This window comes from Cyprinodon variegatus, unplaced genomic scaffold (genome assembly GCF_000732505.1).
Source record: "Cyprinodon variegatus isolate N-32 unplaced genomic scaffold, C_variegatus-1.0 Scaffold44, whole genome shotgun sequence".
In the NCBI taxonomy this organism is placed as follows: Eukaryota; Metazoa; Chordata; class Actinopteri; order Cyprinodontiformes; family Cyprinodontidae; genus Cyprinodon; species Cyprinodon variegatus.
The window spans coordinates 192,751-211,772 of NW_015150497.1; the positions used below are offsets into that span (position 1 = coordinate 192,751).

At 36.2% G+C, this 19,022-nt stretch overlaps 1 protein-coding gene across 1 annotated transcript in view; it reads right to left on the reverse strand.

Moving 5' to 3' along the window:
- Nucleotides 1-19,022, reverse strand: part of mme (membrane metallo-endopeptidase) — a 63,003-nt gene that overhangs the window by 27,411 nt on the left and 16,570 nt on the right. Inside the window, exon 4 of the mRNA XM_015370219.1 lies at nt 16,219-16,380. Within this exon, the coding sequence (XP_015225705.1) occupies nt 16,219-16,380 (162 nt within the window). The remainder of the gene's footprint in view (nt 1-16,218; nt 16,381-19,022) is intronic.

Here is a 19,022-nt window from a genome sequence, read left to right on the forward strand (position 1 = left end):
ATCGATTCATTTATATTGAATTCTCTCGCAGCTGCTCGATTTGATAGCCTTCAGTTTAAACTGGGCTTCATAGGCGTGTCTCTTTGCCAATTTCAGGATGTGTTAAGACAACAATTTTCTGCATAGAGCACATACCTGTTCTTTTATACACAAGCCACGCCCACACTTCCCCCTTTAAGGTTCTCACATACTCATGGTGGTCTCAACAACGTCCGCAGATAGGGCGCACCGCACCATAGGGCGCACCGCACCATAGGGCGCACCCCACATTTTGAGGGGAAAAAAAGACGTTTAGGTGCGCCTTATAGTCGTGAAAATACGGTACTTAAAAATTGAATTTTCAACCTTAAAGGTTGTTGACTTTAATTAATTAATTAATTAAATTAATTATTAAAATCAGACATTGCTTCACTGTTAATTATTATAGCTTCTATGTGTGGACTGGATATCAGGATATAAATTAAAAGTATTATTTGGAACCTAAATTTGTGCATCCCCATAATCACTTTATACACTGGAAAGCACAACACAAGTTTTTTTTTTCCACCTGTCTAGGCCGCAGTTAATAACAGGTCATCCAAGACAGGCTAAATGGTGTCAGAGAAAACAAAAAATTCAGCTGCTAGATCTTATCACAGGTTTATCTTGTATAAAAAAAATGTTTTCCCCCTTCTTTGGAATTTAAAATAGATATTGCCATATTATCGCTACCTGCAAGTATTTGGGTGCCTTTTGATGGAATTTAAACAGATGTTATGAAAATTGAGGCCATAATACAACTAAAGCCCAAAAGCTGCTTTGAAAGAAATCTGTTTCATCACTATCTTTCAATTACAATTCTCACCAAGTCACTTAACAGGCCTTATGCCAGTTCCTATGAACCCATAATCCATTGTTATGATTAGAGCAACAGATTGGAATAACTTTACATAATGGTGTCACAAAACATATTTTTGTTGCTTCTATTTTGTTCCTCAACCTTGGATAAAAACTGATTTGTTTTGGGTCTTTTTATACTTCTAGGTTCTTTATTCTGTCTCTAATGCAGCATGGAGACCTTTTGTGAATTTTAATCATTAGCCATTTGAATTCATTATAAAAACTGTCATGAATTATACATAATGCAAATCTCTTTCAAGTCTTTTTGCATTATAATAAACTTCCAATACATGCAAAATGTATGTAAATGATTGAACCTATGGTTGTACCAGTTATTGTTCAAGACAGGTTAAAAGAAAGAAAAAATATCTGCTGCATTTTGTTCGAAATTTCATAATGTTTATTCCTTTAACGTGCATGCAAGTGCACCAGCGCTATGAGTGTTTATAAAAACTGTAATTCTATTAATTACTGTCAAGATAAATAAACCACCTTTATTGTTGTCTGTAGTGGTTTAGGCAACTCACATATGAAACTTTAAGGTTTAAAATTCCATAAATCAAACAGATAATCCAGGTTAACATTTTAGATACAAAAAGACAACAAGACTTTTGCCCTTTTTTCTAAAAATGTAATGTGAGCCACCCAAAAACGTCAACAACTTCTGGATACGTGACGTGACATTTTCAGAAGAACTGAGCAAAATGACAGTTTCCCTTTCATTAGAGTCAGTTTTGTTTATGCCATGATTTATATGACCGATAACTTTCACAGTCAAATGTTAGTCTTCCAACTTGTTTGTGTTCAGTTCTTAAAATAATTTTTATCCAGTTTCAGCTCCAGTATGTAAAATGGCAGCACGGGTGAGCCCTAACTAACTAGCTAACTAACTAACTAACTAACTAACTGACTGACTGACTCATTTAGCATGCACTCTAAACCCCATACATATATAAAATGCAACATGGAGGTGAACTTGGCTGAAGGCTGAATTCTTGCAGCATTTTGTAATTCTTTGATAAAGCACACTTGAACCAAATAGCTGAATTGACTGATCATTAATCATCAAATTGTTGGATTAAAATGTGTGAAAGCAGGGACACATGTCAAGACACTCCAGGCCTTAGGGACAGGAATTGTCAATCCCTGGTTTAGAGTCTGCATGGATAATAATTTGCTCTAGTCTGATGTGACTACCAAGCAGGTCCACAACTTCACCTACAGGTTAAGGCTGAAGGTCAGCGAACAATTTTGATTACAGAAGCTATGAAAAGCCAAAGGGCCTGTTTGTAAATGCACCAAATTAACAAAACAGACTTAATTCTAAACAAGCCCTGACAGTAATATCCACTAAACTTCCAAATGTCTGTGGCCGGTAACATACCCATTCTGATTAACCACTGGTAAAATGGCTGGCTGGTTAAATGCTATTCATATTTTATAATTATAGCCCTTTTACAAATAATTTTCTGTTATTTAAATCATTAGTGATTAATAATCCCCTAATATACCTGCCTTATAAATCGAAATTATTCTTGCTTCAAGAAATACATTTTACCATGTATATGATTAAGAACTTTTACCAAATCCCCCAGTTTAATTATGACATTGATTGATCAATTATAACTTTGTAAAGTCTATCATTAGCCATAGCACATGTTCGAGAGTTTTTGTTAACGATTACTTCCTCTGGTGACAAGGGTTCATAAAATCTGTAAATCTCCCTGCATGAATTATAATAAAGTAATTTATATGCATAAATCAAGCGGAACACTATGGCGATAGCTGTACTGCTCCACATGTGAAAGCAATAACTGTTGGGCTCTTTTTGGCATCAAGACAATTATTCTTATTGCCACATTGCCAGACAGGACACTGTCACAAAAAAAAAAAGATTGCTTAATCTAAAAGAGAATGTACTGCCTTTCTCTTTTTTCCCCCTTTTTTAAACGTTAAGTGCAGATATAATCATAAACAAACAAAACCAATTAAGTCAGGCATATAACTGCCTATGTGTCTTACAGAGAAAACAAGAAAAACGTAAACCTTTTAAGAGGTTTTAATGAATGAAATGGGTTATTTTGTAGATAGAACAACCCTTTGACTTTGGCAAGCCTTCATCACTCTAAACATGGCATCACCACTGTTTGTAACCCAGCGTTATCTCAAATGTTGCATCAACCAATACACACTATCACACACACTCTTCATCTCAAAGCAGCACTAGGATCAATACAGGAAAGAGAATGGATCTTAAATTACAGAGGGGGGCGAATAGGAACTCTCCCCGGAGTCCAAAAGGACATCAGTCACATCACTTTGAGTTTCGATCAAAAAAAAACAAAGACAAGGAAGCCAAACCTCTAGCTGAAACGATAGCAACATAGAGGGATAATTTGACAGGGAAACAGTTATGATGCATTTTATCCAATCTTCTTTTAAAACCCTGCCCTAAAAACAAAACAAGGTGTAATGGAAAAGTCAATTTGTCATTTAGAGATAATTAAAATCTTTTCAGGTCCCTATGGAGCAAGAACCATCATGTTGGACAGTAAAATACAGCAATATATGCCTCTTTTGCTTCAGCAATGTTTTGCAATGGAGACTGTTATTCGCTTTTTACTTCCGCAGCTACTCATATTTTATGTTTAAAGTATATAGATGGATATATTGTGGATTGAAGTACAGTACTTTGAAACCTAAGAAGGTAACTGTTATTCAAAAACACAAATAATCAGAAATACTTTTTGGAAAATTACTTTAGCCGACAGAATGCCAGTGACTGAGTATTATGAACTAGATGGCAATGAGGTAAAACAGTTGGACTGAGTCATTAACTACTGTAAGCTTAATAGTAACCACTTAGGGCAACCAGCATAATAGAATTTTGGAGACAGGAATATTTTAATACATATGAAACTAGATGGAGAGCATGATTCTGTAATCATAGCTTTGAAATGTCTACTTCAGCAGCAAAAAAATTAATTATTTCTGTTTGTATACTGAATGTTGCAAAATGGGGAAAACGCTTCACTTGCTTCTCTACATCATCAAATAGAAGATACTTTTATCCTCTTCTTGTTAGTTTCAACTAAATGTGACGGATCTGGATTTTACTGAGTGAACATTACTTGTTCTATTTTCCATTTGGATTGAAAGAAATCTCAAGGAAGGAGTCTCCGCTGGGCTCCTTCAACCAATGCACATCCAGTCCATTATTGGTACGATTTATAAATTCTGTCGAAATTCACTTCTTGTCCATCATAACTTTTGCTTTGTTTTCACTTCACTTAATTTGGGTTCATTACACTGTTTGTATTGCTAGAAATTCTTCCCTTGCATCACGTTGCTCTTAAATGTATCTCTACATAGGGATAACGAGTAAAACACTTGCTTCGGTAACATATTTGTCATTTGGTGTGAATGCACGATAAAAAAAAAAGAGAGAAAAAAAACTAATAAATGTTCTAGCACTATCAGACAGCACACTTAAAGGTATTGTGCAGGACAGCTCTCTTAACTTTAAAAAAATTGTGCATGCAAGAGCATGCAGAAGCCCATTTCACCTTGCGCATGCTCTGTTTAAAATGTGCTGTTCTCATAGCTCATACGAGCTTACTGTGTCCGCATACAGCAGTAACTATATAGTGGACTTTATAGCACACTCAGTTAACTGACCATTCGGACAGATGATCACTGCTTTTTGCCCTGTTGGTCACCTAACTCCTCCTCCTCTGTGTGGTGCCTGCACAATCTTTGGTATTAGTCGCCGCTGTCGGTTAGCGACAGCCTATGGCGACAGTGGGCCGCTGTGACAGCAAATCCCATAATGCTTTGCAAGGAGAACTCTCCGTGCAAAGCATTTTGGCATATGTCTGCCTCTTCTGAGGCCTTTCTTTTCTTCTCATACACTTCGTAGACATTTTTAAAGAACCACGGTCAGAAATGTGAGCTTCAATGACAGTCTGAAACCGTAGCTCACCACACGTATGCACAGAAAAAGATAGCTAACAGGGCAAGCACGTAAACATATCACCAGAATAAATGACAATAAAGAGGACCACTTATTTAGATCATCCACCCAGAAATAAAAGATCATCCTCTATACCTTTACAAGAAAAAAAAAACTGTTATACAGTAGTTCCTTAAACTAGCATAAACAGAACTTGATTGCTCTGCATTCTAACAACTTATGAAAATGCACCTGAATCTGTTTGATATGATTACATTTTTCTTCATGTAAATTAATTACATTTGACATTACACAGTGATTTGGGAGTATACTTACTGTTATACTAATACTTTTTATTTGGCTGATTTTATCTTATAAATTAATCTCATAGATCATTTTCTATTAAGACATGACAAAATTATAATTTCAAATGACTTTCCTTTATAATTTCACAATTTTGAGTTTAATCCAAACTGTAAAAGACATTTGCTATACAAATGTAGCATTAAAAAACACAAATTAAAGGGGAACATTTCATGTAAAACAGACTTTTCACCCCTTAAATACATTTTGTTGTGTACTTGGTGTCACTAGGCGTACAGATAATTTGATATGGGTTTCTCCCTGCAAGGATACATTTCATTTTGATTGAGTCACACTTTTATTTGAATCTGTTTTCCTTATTTCCAATTAAGTTTTTTGAACAGTAATGTCATAGTATTTTTATCAGAATTTAAGAGAAAATTATTAGCCAATTAGCACGCTGCTTTAAGCCTTTATATAGGTCATATCTAACAGCAAATGCCGTTGCATGCATAATTAAAACAGCAAAAATGGGGAAAGGAATCAAGTGTCTCCCTATGCACCATTTTGAATATGATGCAAAAAGAGCTATAAAACCGAGTTGATAGGAAGGCTTTGGTAATCTAATACTGGTACAGTTTGACCAAAGCATCTTACACATTTCATTAGAATGGAGGAAAATTGTGTCAGTTTCTTGAAAAAGGCAAAGTCTTCAAATCACCTTTTTTTTCCATGGATGAATGCAGCTCACTTTATAATATATGTACACTTCCTACACACATTCCAAATTCTTCATTACAGTTCAGTTTCGGTTCAGTGCCATGCATACAATGTCCACTCACTAATTGTAAGGAATCATAATGTGTATGTGAGATTGGATTACAACCACAAAATCCTTATGTTTAACCACGGCAAAGGCTTAACCCTAAAAGTGTAACACACACACAGACGCCCATGTTATATTTCACTACCCTTATGGGACTTTTCATTGTTTTCCATTTATTTCCCTTCATTTGTATGGCCAAAACCAAACTTGTGCCCTTACCTTAACACCTTCCCTTACAAAGATAAAAACATGTGGATGTAATTATTAGACTTAGACAGATTTATTTTGTCATTTTGTATACACAAGTGTTGACAAATGTGTGTATATTCGGTTCAGCCTGAGCTATCGGGGCCAGATCATTGTTTGCTGTCTGTTTGTTTATGCCTGATTTTTGACAACATTATCTGGCCTCAAAATGACCTATTGAGGGACAGTCAGTAGGATAGGGTTTTTTTTTTGGTTTGTTTTCGGCTCGGTTTTGTCATGCAGGGTTCTGTGTTTGTGTGTTTTAGGGTGCTTTCGGATCTGTTTCGGGTTTCAAGGATATGTGTCCAGTTCTGAGCCCCCTCCACTCACCCTGCTTAGTTTATTTTTTCTCTTTTTTTCTTCTTTTTTTCCGAGGTGTTATCAAACTTGTGATCAGCTGTGGACTCATTGATTCCTGGTCTGTTCCTGCCTGGTCTGTCTTCCCTTCACCTGGATCGGCTTCCTGTATTTTCTCCAGGGCTGCAGCATCAGGGACACTCTGGGCGACGCATGCCGCATCTGGTTGTCACCCTATCGGCTTGATCACACCCCTTTCTAAGGAGATGGACTGAACTTTGAAACCAGGTGAGTGTCTCACTGATATTATCATCTTCTGTCAGATGGTTGTGTCAGTGTCAGTGAATGGGCTGTGCCCCGTCCCCCTCCTGCAGCCGCCGCAAGCCACAGATCCACAGCAAAGTGCTTCTGTTCTGTCTGTTTATGTTTTTATTTTAATAAACCTTTGAACTTTCCAACTGACTGTCTCACCTTGAATACTGGGTCAATCTGTCCCGGTTCATGATACCTTTAGAAATATGTTTCTATTAAAGATAAGGCCATTGTAGAAAGGGAGGCAGTAAATGAAGTAATTAGAGAATTTGAACTGTGTTTGGACTCTTTTGATCTACTTGAGCTTCCTAAGGTATCACATTTTTTATCTTGATCTAAGCCCTAGGGTTGTATGTTAGATCCACTTCAAACTAAACTGTCTAAGAAACTATTCCCTATTCATTTCCAGCATCAATAAATATGATTAATCTATCCCTAATATGGGGATGCATACAGTAGGGTTTTATGGTAGCTATAATTAAATCATTACTTGAGAAAACTTATCTCAATCCAAATGACTTAGTCAGTTAAAGACCTATATCTAATTTTACTTTTTTAATCAAAAATTCTTCAGAAAAATAGTTGCTTATCAATCTTCTGAGCATTTACACCATAATGACCTTTCTAAAAAGTTTCAGTCAGGTTTTAGAGCTCATTATACCACAAGTGAAAACAGCACTGATAAAAGTCACAAACGATATTCTCCTGGCGTCAGATTTATGACCTGTCTATACTTGTCCTGTTAGATCTCAGAGCTGCATTTCATACAGTTGATCAAAAAAAATTTAAGAAAGTTTTAAACATGCTGTATGAATTAAGAGAAGAGCATTAAGCTGGATTTAATCTCATTTCACCAACAGATTTCAGTTTGTTCTTGTTAATGATACATTTTATATTGTCCTTTCTTATATAGTGTTAAAAAAATAAGTAAATAATAACTATGCATCTTGATAAATTAATTAAATATTTAAGTTACAAAAGTCCTAAAAGAAGGGAATCCACTATATTTAGTGGTTTGATTTATAAATATTTATCCTTGAAATACCTCTAAGGATTTATGTACACACTCACACTCAAACACACACACGACTCCTCAGTAAGCTGGGCTGATTATAGTTCTTGGAGTTTTCAAATGGAAAATGCAAGGCAAATTCTTCTGTAATCGGGTCCCTCTTTGAAAGCCCTTCCCAGCCTGGCTTTAGGAGGCACTGCTAAACATTCACGTCTCTCTACTCAAAACACTTTATTAACAGGGATGGGTCAGTTAATCTCAAACCTAACCCTTTTTGTCTTATTTTACATCTAATTAATGCCATAAACTCTATTGACCCTTTATAGTTGTTATTTGAAAGGTTTCCAGCAACATTTCACCCAGCAATATATCGATTATTAGGATACTTTCCGTAGGCCACATGGTGATATAGTTGTAAACACAGTTGCATTGCAGCACGAAGGTCTGCGGTTGGATTCCTAACCATTCCTTCATGTACAGGCTTTTCCAACCATCCAAACATATGGATGTCAGATTAAATCAAATAGATCATCAACAGGATTAAGTCTATATGAGTATATAATTGTTTCTATGAGATGCCTTTGTTTTTGCCCAGTGATGGACTGTTAATCTCTTCAGGGTGTACTCTGTCTCCTGCCTAATAAGCACTGGAGAAAGGCGTCATTCTTCATAAGAGGTATAGAAAATAAATAGATTATTTCAGTCCGTTTGGAGTACTTAAATCCAGGGATGGTGGGATCTGAGTAAAGGGGATATTAAAAATCTTATGCTCACTGCAAAAAATCTGAATCTAGACAAGTCATATTGATACTTTAGGCTGAATATTCAAAAGAAGCTGCTATATCTGCTCTCTGCTATTTATGTTAAAGCTTACATTGTCTTGTCAAATTACAAATTCTGTGCCGAAACAGTTTTAGATGCTATTTTAGAATTGCCATTACTACAGTTTCATAATGTCTAACAGAGTATTTTACATACATAATGTTAAGCAGTGTCTCATACATTGCTTTAGAGCATCTTATCTGGGTGAAATGCATAATTTTAGTTTCTGTCTCATATTATGCAAATGTGTTTCAACCCTGTACAACAAATGAGGTGTTTGAGGCAGTTCAGGATGACTGTCAAGAATAAACCTCCTGGAGGTAAGCTGTAAAACACGACCGACTTTTAGATGCACAACATGTGAAAAAAATCAAGAGCCAAAATAAAGCCTCCAGAATTCAGGTTGATATATTAATAATGTTATAGCAAAGCTAAGAAGCTAATTCACATGAAAATGATACTGAAGGTCAGTTTTAGAAGAAGAATGTACACCTCTAACATACTTCTGCAGCTGCTGAAGCTCATTAACACACTTATCAAACAAACTAATAGTCACTGGAATGTGTACAGGTAATGACCTTTATTGAGATCAGAAATCTTAAAAACAGATATTGCTGTTTTTAGCATTCATATCATGCTTCTGCTGTACCTTTCTGTGTATGAATTACCCCATTAATAATCTTTTGTGTAAATAAATGCCCAGTACAGCCATGGCAGTGGAAGAGAAGATATGGTAAGTAGATAAGGCTACGGTACCCGTTAAAGTATTAATACTTTGTGAACATCTTACAAATGTTATGGTAGAAACCTCAGTTAGAATGGCTTAACTAAGTTTATGGCAGCTGTAGCTACAAGTGCCACTTGTGGTGAAATCTCACAGCACCTGCAGTGACATATTTATGTCACAAGGTGTCACGAAGGTGGCCAGCATGCTGTCACAGCCACTGTCGCACTGCTGTTGCTGTTTTAGGGCAAATAGTTTGTCATATATGCCTATTAGTCTGTAAATACTTTTAAATAATCATGCTTTATTGATATTATTTCCAACGGTAATATGTAACACTTTGCCCTAAATGAGGATTGCAAAGGATGATGCAGGATGCCAGAGGATGTCACACAGTGCCAGAGATTGCCATAGGGCAATAGAGGATGCTGCAAGGTGCTAAAGGGGGGCCATATTTTTTATTATTTGTTTTACCTGCCATGCTATGGCAGCTTTTTCGGTCCAGTTAGCATACGCCAAGACCAGCATACTCCAAGCTTTATAACATCCATACAAATCAGGATGTCATGCTGCAGATAACACAAAGGTCCTTTTACCCACAAAGCAGTTTTAGTGCAACTGTTGTCACAGTGTCAGAGTCTTGAAAGTGAGAAAACATCACAGCATTTCAAATAAATAGTGGAAATCGTTGCAAGTGGTTTGGTTAAAGACAGACTCCCCATGAATACAGGGAGCTGAGTGGGCTTCATCAGCATGATAAACCAAATACTTAGAAGATACATCCCATCATGGAATCACTTATCCAAAGCCAGCATTCCTGAGATGTACAAAATATGCAAAATGATGTATTTGCTGATACATCTATTTTTTGCTCTGAACCCAGAAGAGAAAGACAACCAGAAAGTATCCCCAGGAATGAAATTGATCTGACACAATTTTAAATGGGGCTATAAATTAAATTGAAAAAGTGAAGCACTGTAAAAACTTTATAATTTATTCATTTATCAAGAGACATTGTAATATGAAGCACTTTAACCCATATTATAGATTTTCTTAATACCCTGCAATCCTATTATATATGCACTGTACAACTCCTCAGACCAGCAGTTCATTTTCAAGCAGGACATATGGCTTTGACATATAGCCAGAGCTACAATGAAACAAAATTAAATGTGTTGACAACACAACTCAAAGGTCACATTTCAGTAAAGATGAGAGAGACATTAAATGTGGCTTAGAATCTCCATCCAACCGGAGCATTAGCTTATTAACAAGAAGGAATGAACAAAATATGCACAAAACCGACATTAAAGATCTGCAGTTCCATTTGCAATGAAATGCTCTTCTGTAATCTAGGAAAAGGCTCAATACAAATGTATTGAAACATTTTTAGATTTTTAATTGGAAAATATTTTGAGTGAAATTGAATATTTCTTGTTCAGTGAAAGACCATTTTTTGTAATATACTATCAATTAAAATTGAAATGCAACACACTGACGTTTCTGGTTGTAAAGAAAACTAATGTTCAAGGGGTGTGAATATTTTTTCACACATTTACTGAACAAGTCCTTGGTAATGCATAACATTGACAAGCACATCTGCAATCCGATCACCCTGTAACTCAATATTGTGCAAAGATGTTTTTGGTGATTTTTTTTTTTTTTTTAAGTGATCTTGTGCAATTATTTCAATAAAGGAAGATATTTCTCAATTTCAGTTGCCATTCATTGTTGAATCACATATAATTTCAAAACTTCCCCAAAAGGGACTCTAAAAATCCACAAGTTTCCAAACTGTGGACTGTAACACAAGCAAGAAATTGTTATCAAACTTAGACTTAAAAAAGTAAACTCTGAATCTGTTTGTGTGCTTAAAAATAAAGGAGGCACTAAGCAGTCCATGTAGAGCCCTCTCTGATACATGGGATATAGCAAGGAGATGACAACCACATGCTGTTTTACATGGCTTGACCCATCCTCAAAGCATTACATGCTGATCCCCCTGGAAACAGAACTTATCCTCACTTCATGTCTAAGCTGCTCCTCTCTTTTGCAGGTTACATTTCAACACCTATCATCTCCATCTGTCATTCTCCTCTAGTTTTTAACTTAAGCTCGGCTCTTTTTTTTTTTAACAAAGCCTTTTATCCTCTCATGCCAGATATGCTTCCCGCTTTCTACTTCCGAGAAGCAAACTAATTAGTCATTAGAATGCTCATGGTCAATCGGGTAAATTATTGCACAGTATGCACACCTAAGAGGGTGGTGGGATATAAAATAAAAACTAAAAGCTTGTGCACAGAAAATATGAGGGAAGAAAGAAAAAAAAAACAACTCACTATTAATCACTTAAGTCCTCTGAGTACAGCAAATAACAATCTGAGGTATTTACTTAGAACTGTAAACCACACTACTACACTTAAAATATGCAAGCATGAAGGCTTCTCTTTTTTTTACTGCTGTAATGTAGCCCAAAGCCCTAAAATTTCCAGGTGTTTTCAGACTTATGCAGCTGTTGATAGGAAAAACATCCATCAATCAGTGGGTGGTGATGTTCAAACTGCTGTAATGAGCCCAGGGATCATAGGTTGCATGTTTGATGTCAAGTTTAAAAGTAGGGGTCATACGTCTACTTGTCACCTATCACTCATTCAAAAAAAAAAATAAAACATCATGTATTATATCTTCTTGCATGTTATTCGGCACATTACATGCGGGTTATTTAATTTATGTCTTAAAACTGAGTTTTACATGGAGTCACACAGACAGAGTAAGCCTGCACACATGTTTACTGTACAGCCTGAGACATTCCATCTCCGGCTGGTGAGCTCCACAGCCTAGAGGAATGAGCACAACACTAACGGTTGGTGGGGATCAAGCTGTTGAATGATTGGGAACAGTTCCATTTCCTTCTGTGGTAGACACAGCATTTAGAGCAATTAAGGCAACAGTTCGACAGCATCAACCTTTGCACTTTGTTCCTCTTTGGTGGATCTTATTTTCACATATTTTTTATCTTTCATCTCAAAACCCATCTTACTTTCAAAAAATTTATAAAAGCAATGGAATGCAGAAAGAAAGAATTGTGTAAAATGACAGTTAAGTGGTGGTGTAAATGCCAATAGTATTATTGCTAAAAATCTGCTTTTTTGTCATTTTTCCACACCACTGTCTGTAGCTTTTATGAGTGTCTGGACTGAAAAGTAGGAGCAAGGGCAGAAAAGAATAGCTCCATAGCAGTTCTAAAGCAACACATAGTGCAAGAAAGGCTTACAGTTTCTTACTAAAGTATGTGCATCCCTGAAAATGTAAATTTTTTCTTAAATACATTTGTACATCTTTAGTTTGGTACAAAACCTAATTTTGAGGAAACCATTTTGAATTGGAATGATAATTGATTTCAAGTTGTTAATAATATAAAACAGTTCTTCATGTGTGTTGTGATTTAATATTCAGACGGCTTTTTTTCTTAATACTGCTTCATAAAATGCAGTCCAACCATCTGCCACGAGAAATTGGTTTCAATAAATATACATGGGTTTTTTAAGGCCTTATATTAGCTGCAAAACATTAGTTAACGTGGATACCAAGGAAAACAGATGATAAGTAAAGGAAAAAAGTAGTGGGAAAGTTCCAAAGGGTTTGGTACGGTGGCTGACAGGTCTAGAAGCACAGGCAAAAAAATGAGCTGCAAATACATCTGTGATGCCATCTCCAAAACACACAAAAACAAAAAAACAAACGCAAAAGAAAAATGATGCAAACAAAAAAGAAATGAGCAGCAGACTCACAGTAAATGGCAAAACAAGTTAGAAACATATGCATGATACAAACTGCTAAAAATGCAAACACATACAGCAAATGCAATAGAAATGCTGCAAAAAAAAATTTGTAATAACTAAAAAGACAAGCAAAACACTACAACCAACAAAACAATACGCAAACACAAAATCCTGCAAGCTAAAACTAAATGCTGCAATCACAGAAGAAAAATGACACAAATAGCAAAAACAACAGCTAACAAGACGAACTAAGAACAAACCATATCGGACAACATTGCTACTTATACATGATACCATATATAAATATGTTGTTACTCTGTAATACTGTAAGTCTACGTGTTTGAATATGATATGAAAAATAAAGAACCTTTATGTATTTTGTACATACTATCAAATTAGAAACTATAAGTATGTGTTTTCTATTTAAACTACGGCCATGATAAGGTCCGTAGGTATCAATACTTTTGCAGTTTTGCAGAAAATATCTGAACCCTCACTAGAAATCTTTTTTCGATAAATATACTGTAAAATGTCGGGTAGAATTTCAGGTACAAACAAAACTTCTAGAAATACCACATTTCATTATCCCATTTTAACATTTTTTATCGTCAATAAAGTGTTTGGATGAAAAATAATCATGTTTTAATAGAATGAGATTTTAAAACTCATACCATATGCTTTGCCGTCATGGGAAAAAAAAATAAAACAAGGCCTTCTCCAATCCATTTTATTACATTTTTATTTTCAACTCCCTAATTGGTTTTTCTTACCCCTTAAACTGTCCTTAGTCCTCATAACACAAAAATTACTGCCACTTAATTTGTACATTCATGGCAGATGAAGATTTTCTGTTGTTCATGGAGGGTTTGTCCTCCATAAAGTTTTAGTACCTTCAGCTGAGCTCTCAAGTGGCCTTCTCACAGACAACCTTGGGTAAAATATGGACCTCACACAAATGAATACAACCATAAATCCACAAAGCACACAAACAGATTCAGAGTAATGTGACCCTCTCTGTCTATCTAAAGGACCAAAAAGCCTCCAATGCCTGCTAAAAGAAAAAGAAAAACACACTCTTGAACCACACACACACAAATGCAGAATTTGCATTAAAAACCTCCCTTAACTGCATGTAGAAATGCAAACTTACTGATATCATAAATTGTGCTTTCTGCTGCCATGGGAGTCTGGCAGTCATGTCATTTATGATATCTGTAGAACTGCAGTCTCTGGAGGACAGTTTTAAAAATCATTTTTGTATTAAAAATCATTGCTCATTTCGATATCGGCCTTGAGCTCCTCCTCAGGGACTCATGCCCTGAGGGAACCATGTGTGGGAACTACCGCCCTAAGGGATGGGTTAAATGCAGGGATGGTTTTCTTTGCAATTCCCCCATAAAAGAATCCCAACCAGGGTTCTAGTCAGAGCATTTTAGAGAAGCAACCTTGCTACACTGAAATGCATAAATTAGGCTGATTGGTTTGATTTTTTTATCAGCACATTAGCCGTTTGATTGACATCCTTTACCTAGGACTACCTCTGTTCTGTACATTTTAACATATGCCTAGTAACTCTAAAAGTTGTCTAAGTAAACTAAAATTAGGCCGACACTGTAAAATCTGATGAGTGTAAGGGCTGTAGAAAGGGTTTTAAAAACATTTTTCTTCTTTTTTTGAGTAACCTGTTTATTTGGCAGCAGTACAATAACATAGATCACCAGTCCTCCTCAAGCCCTTCAGAATCATTCTCAGTTTCAAGGCCAAAATAATACCAAAGGGGCTCTTCTGTCAAGCTGACCTAGCCGATAATCAGGCTGCTTTTTATTTTCTACCCAATCAAATGCAGCATCATTACTGTACCAGTGTGTAACCACCACATCCCCTTCCTGCATCTGCAAGTGCATCAAAGCAACATCTCAGGGGATCAGTCTGACCGTTTAAAAATTAAGGAGAGCTACCACAGTGACCTCCCAATACGGTTAAAAGTTTGAAAGAAATAGGAGTGGGCTTGATTAGTAAAGAGACTGAAAACAAAGAAAATATTGGTGCTAAAAAAGAAAAATGGCTTTGCTTTACCCCACCAGCTATGATCATAAAAATCCCTGACTTAATAGGTTATTTCATTTACACTACACAACATCCTGACACATTGTTCACTCAAATCAAAACCATTTACCCGTCACTTCCACACACCAAGGTAGGTATGTTAATGGTGTCTGAGACAACATAAGCAGGTAACAAATGTCAACAATTAAGTAGCTACCATCATAGATCAGGGTTTTTGTCATTGTATTAGTGAAATGCATGCAAATGTTTAGTAATGAAGCAATACGCTTGAGAGACATTGCTTGCTTCACCCATGCTCTCAACTTTGATCGAATAGCCCTATCCCGAATTACCCATTTACCTTTTGTGGCTTACCGTCTCTTGAAAATATCATTAACTCTCTACTGAACAATACCGTATGCATTCCAGTGTGTGAATGAAAATACATTTGATGAGCTTCAAAATTATTACAATTTAAGCAACACTAATTATTAGCCACTAGGGGCCCTAGACCTGTAACTTACAGGTTTAGTGCCCCTGGAAGTAACGTGCGACACTAGAAATAAACAGTGTGCTTCTTTGTTTTGGAGACTGATGTTAGATCACTTTGGACCAGCAGATTAAGAAATCATGGAGTTAGAGTGAAAGGCCACGCAGCATTCACACCACTAGATTAAATATTTCATCAGAGAACCAAAACTATGTTTGACCAGGTATCAGTGACTTCTGTTGTGTTGCCTAACACAAATGTTGGCTTAGTTAGCTCTCATGCTTAAGGGGAGCTCAGACTGACTTAAAGCCATGCTCTGGGTCGCATGACTCATCCAGTGACAGATCCAACACTCTCAAGTTACATATCCAAGACTTTCATAAGAGCATCATTATGTGCTAAGTGCTTTATAATGATCTACTCTAAAATAATCTTTTTATATATGTCACTTAAGATAATACTTGAGTCAATATACAATACTGTCCCCTAATTGTATTTAATTGCATGGAATAAGGAAGGTTTTAGACCTTTGAGGATGACCTCTAGGTCGTCTCTTAGGATGTCGAATGTGCTGTATCTGGAGCTGGTCTCTGGGATGATGTTCTTTTTCAGCCATCCTCCACAGGCATATTGATAGAAGTTGTCACAAGGGTCCACAGTGGCATCCATGTTCTCAATGAGGCGAGATGCTGCAGGAAAGAGTTAGAGGTCAAGAACTGAGTGTAGGGGGAAAAGTACAATTAAATAGTAAAGTATGAGCTAAAAAAGCCCTATAAATTACAATTCAGTTCTGCCAGAGATACTGTGAGTACTGCATTAAACCTTACAAACTGAAAGCTCTGTAAGTAACAACAAAGGAGCAGCAAGGTAGATAATAGACACAGACAAGAGTAGCCAAAAGTTTAACAATAAGCAATAACATCCAAAATGGTTAGTGTTAGCCCTGCGATGGACTGGCGACCTGTCCAGGGTGTACCCCGCCTCTCGCCCATTGACTGCTGGAGATAGGCACCAGCACCCCTCGCGACCCCACTCGGGACAAGCGTGTAAGAAAATGGATGGATGGATGGATGGATGGATGGATGGTTAGTGTTATTGCTCTTCATGTTGGCTAGAATATTTCAGTTTTAGGAATAAAATCATAGAATTATTTTTTCCCTAAAAATTGCTTTAGGCAGAGACTTAATGAATTACTGCTTATGTTTAACACCTGCAGGGGAATTTAGGCTGGTAAGAGCCGCTCGCCAGGAACATAGCTAGCCTCGCCAGCCAAGGTGTAAATCAGTCTGGTGAGGCTTAATACTCTCAGATTCCCTGCTAATTTTCCAAATTGACGGGTCCTCCATTGCAGCGCAGAGCTGCACACTATTACACATAGGTGGTATTCAAATGTGCACAGCAATCAGTGTGCATACCTCACAACTTGTTACATTTATGCTATCAATTTGTAGAACAAGTGTGGACATGTCCCCACCAACTTTGGCCTGGCGGAGGCAGTCCCCACCAATAATTTCTGCTTTTTTCCCCTTTCCCCTCATTTACTTTAGCCAGCTCATCTAATTTAGATGTACCTAACTCCAGTTAAAAGAGTTGGGTGCAGCTATCTGTCTTCTGAGCATTTTGCGTCAGTGTTTTTTTAGGGATGCACGATATAATCGGCCCCCTGTCGGTATCGGCCTGTATCGGCCTTAAAACTGAATATCGGACATCGGCCACCCCACCGATATTTAACCCGATATTTGATCAGCTTCTGAGTTTCTAAAGTCTAAAAAAAAGAAAAAAAAAATACTACTTCTTCTTCTTCCTTAAAAACCTATTTTTTACAGACTTAAAAACTTCTAAAGACGAGGGAAAAAATATTGCTACATTAAAATATCCCAATATCTTCATATGCTGATATATTGCCATTTAAAAACACCATATCAATCTCTTTTACTAATGAAATATTGCTATATGTCATCGTTATACTACGAAATCCCCCGAAAATTCACGAAATTTTGCCATATTTTTATATGTTGATATATTGACGCGGTATCGATCCATTTTACTAACAAAATCTCACAAGAATTTGCAAAATATCACAAGAGTTTGTAACAGAACGATGAAATTTCACGAGATTTTGAAAGTAAAATAGATCGATACCGCATTTTTAAAAATCAATTTGATATCAGCATATGAAAATATATTTGAGTATATAATTTTTCAAAGTGTCAGAAATGGATAACAAAACTGCTATTTTCAATGACTACTTATTTTTGTCCAGCTTTAACATCAGTATCGATATCGGTTATCGGCTACATGAGTTTTAAAATATCGGCATATCGGATATCGGCCAAAATCCCAATATCGTGCATCCCTAGTTTTTTTTCCTCTCTTTCCCTGCTCCCGAGTCCCGCCTATTGGTCTAATATCATCGGATCTTTTCCCTTTGAGACATAATATTATTGGGGTATTAACTGCGTCCGTTGTAGCTATGTGTTTGGAGGAGAGACAGACACAGTAGCACTCATCGAATTTTAAAAGCGAGCTACCTTGATATATGTTTAAGTACAATTTAGGAGACAGGTTGGTTTAAAAAAATTAGAAATGTCACTGAAAAATCAGTTTGTTAGACATACCGAGCTTTTTCTGCCAAAAATAGCAACAAATTGTAAGTTTAGACAAGTCAGTATTAAAATGCAAGAAGCTTAAGAAAAAATAGTTAAAACACTGTGCTCTGTTTCTGTTTCTAGATATATTTAAATGTTCAGAGTTTCTCTGGCATCATTATATTAGTAGACAGGTTCATAAATCTGTTTTAAGCAGAGCAAAGAGACACAAGTAGGAACAGCTGCAGATTTAAAGTTAAACAGATTTACTGGGATATGCAAAACGCAATAAAATATATCTCAAGTTTATCACAAATTTTACAAGAAATTAATATGTAATGCCAAAATTAAATTCAACATATCTTCTTGTCTTTCGTAATTTAGCAAGATTGAGAAATAGCTGTGCCAGCCAACCCAGAGACAGCTAGTCTCACAGGACACAGACTTAAAGTTAAGATATGAGAAACTATTATAGATATGGTTATAATTATATAAGAATTACTATAAGAATTAAAGAATACATAATAGAGTTAAAAGTAGTGTATAAATTATTTTTGAAATATAATAACATTTATACATAGACTATGGCTGTTGACGATTTGTGGGACAAATTTCCAAATTTGATTTTGTCACTTGTGAAGAAGGATAATTACTGGTGCAGCTTAAAGGGAATCCATCCATCCATTCATCCATCCATCCATCCATCCATCCATCCATCCATCCATCCATCCATCCATCCATCC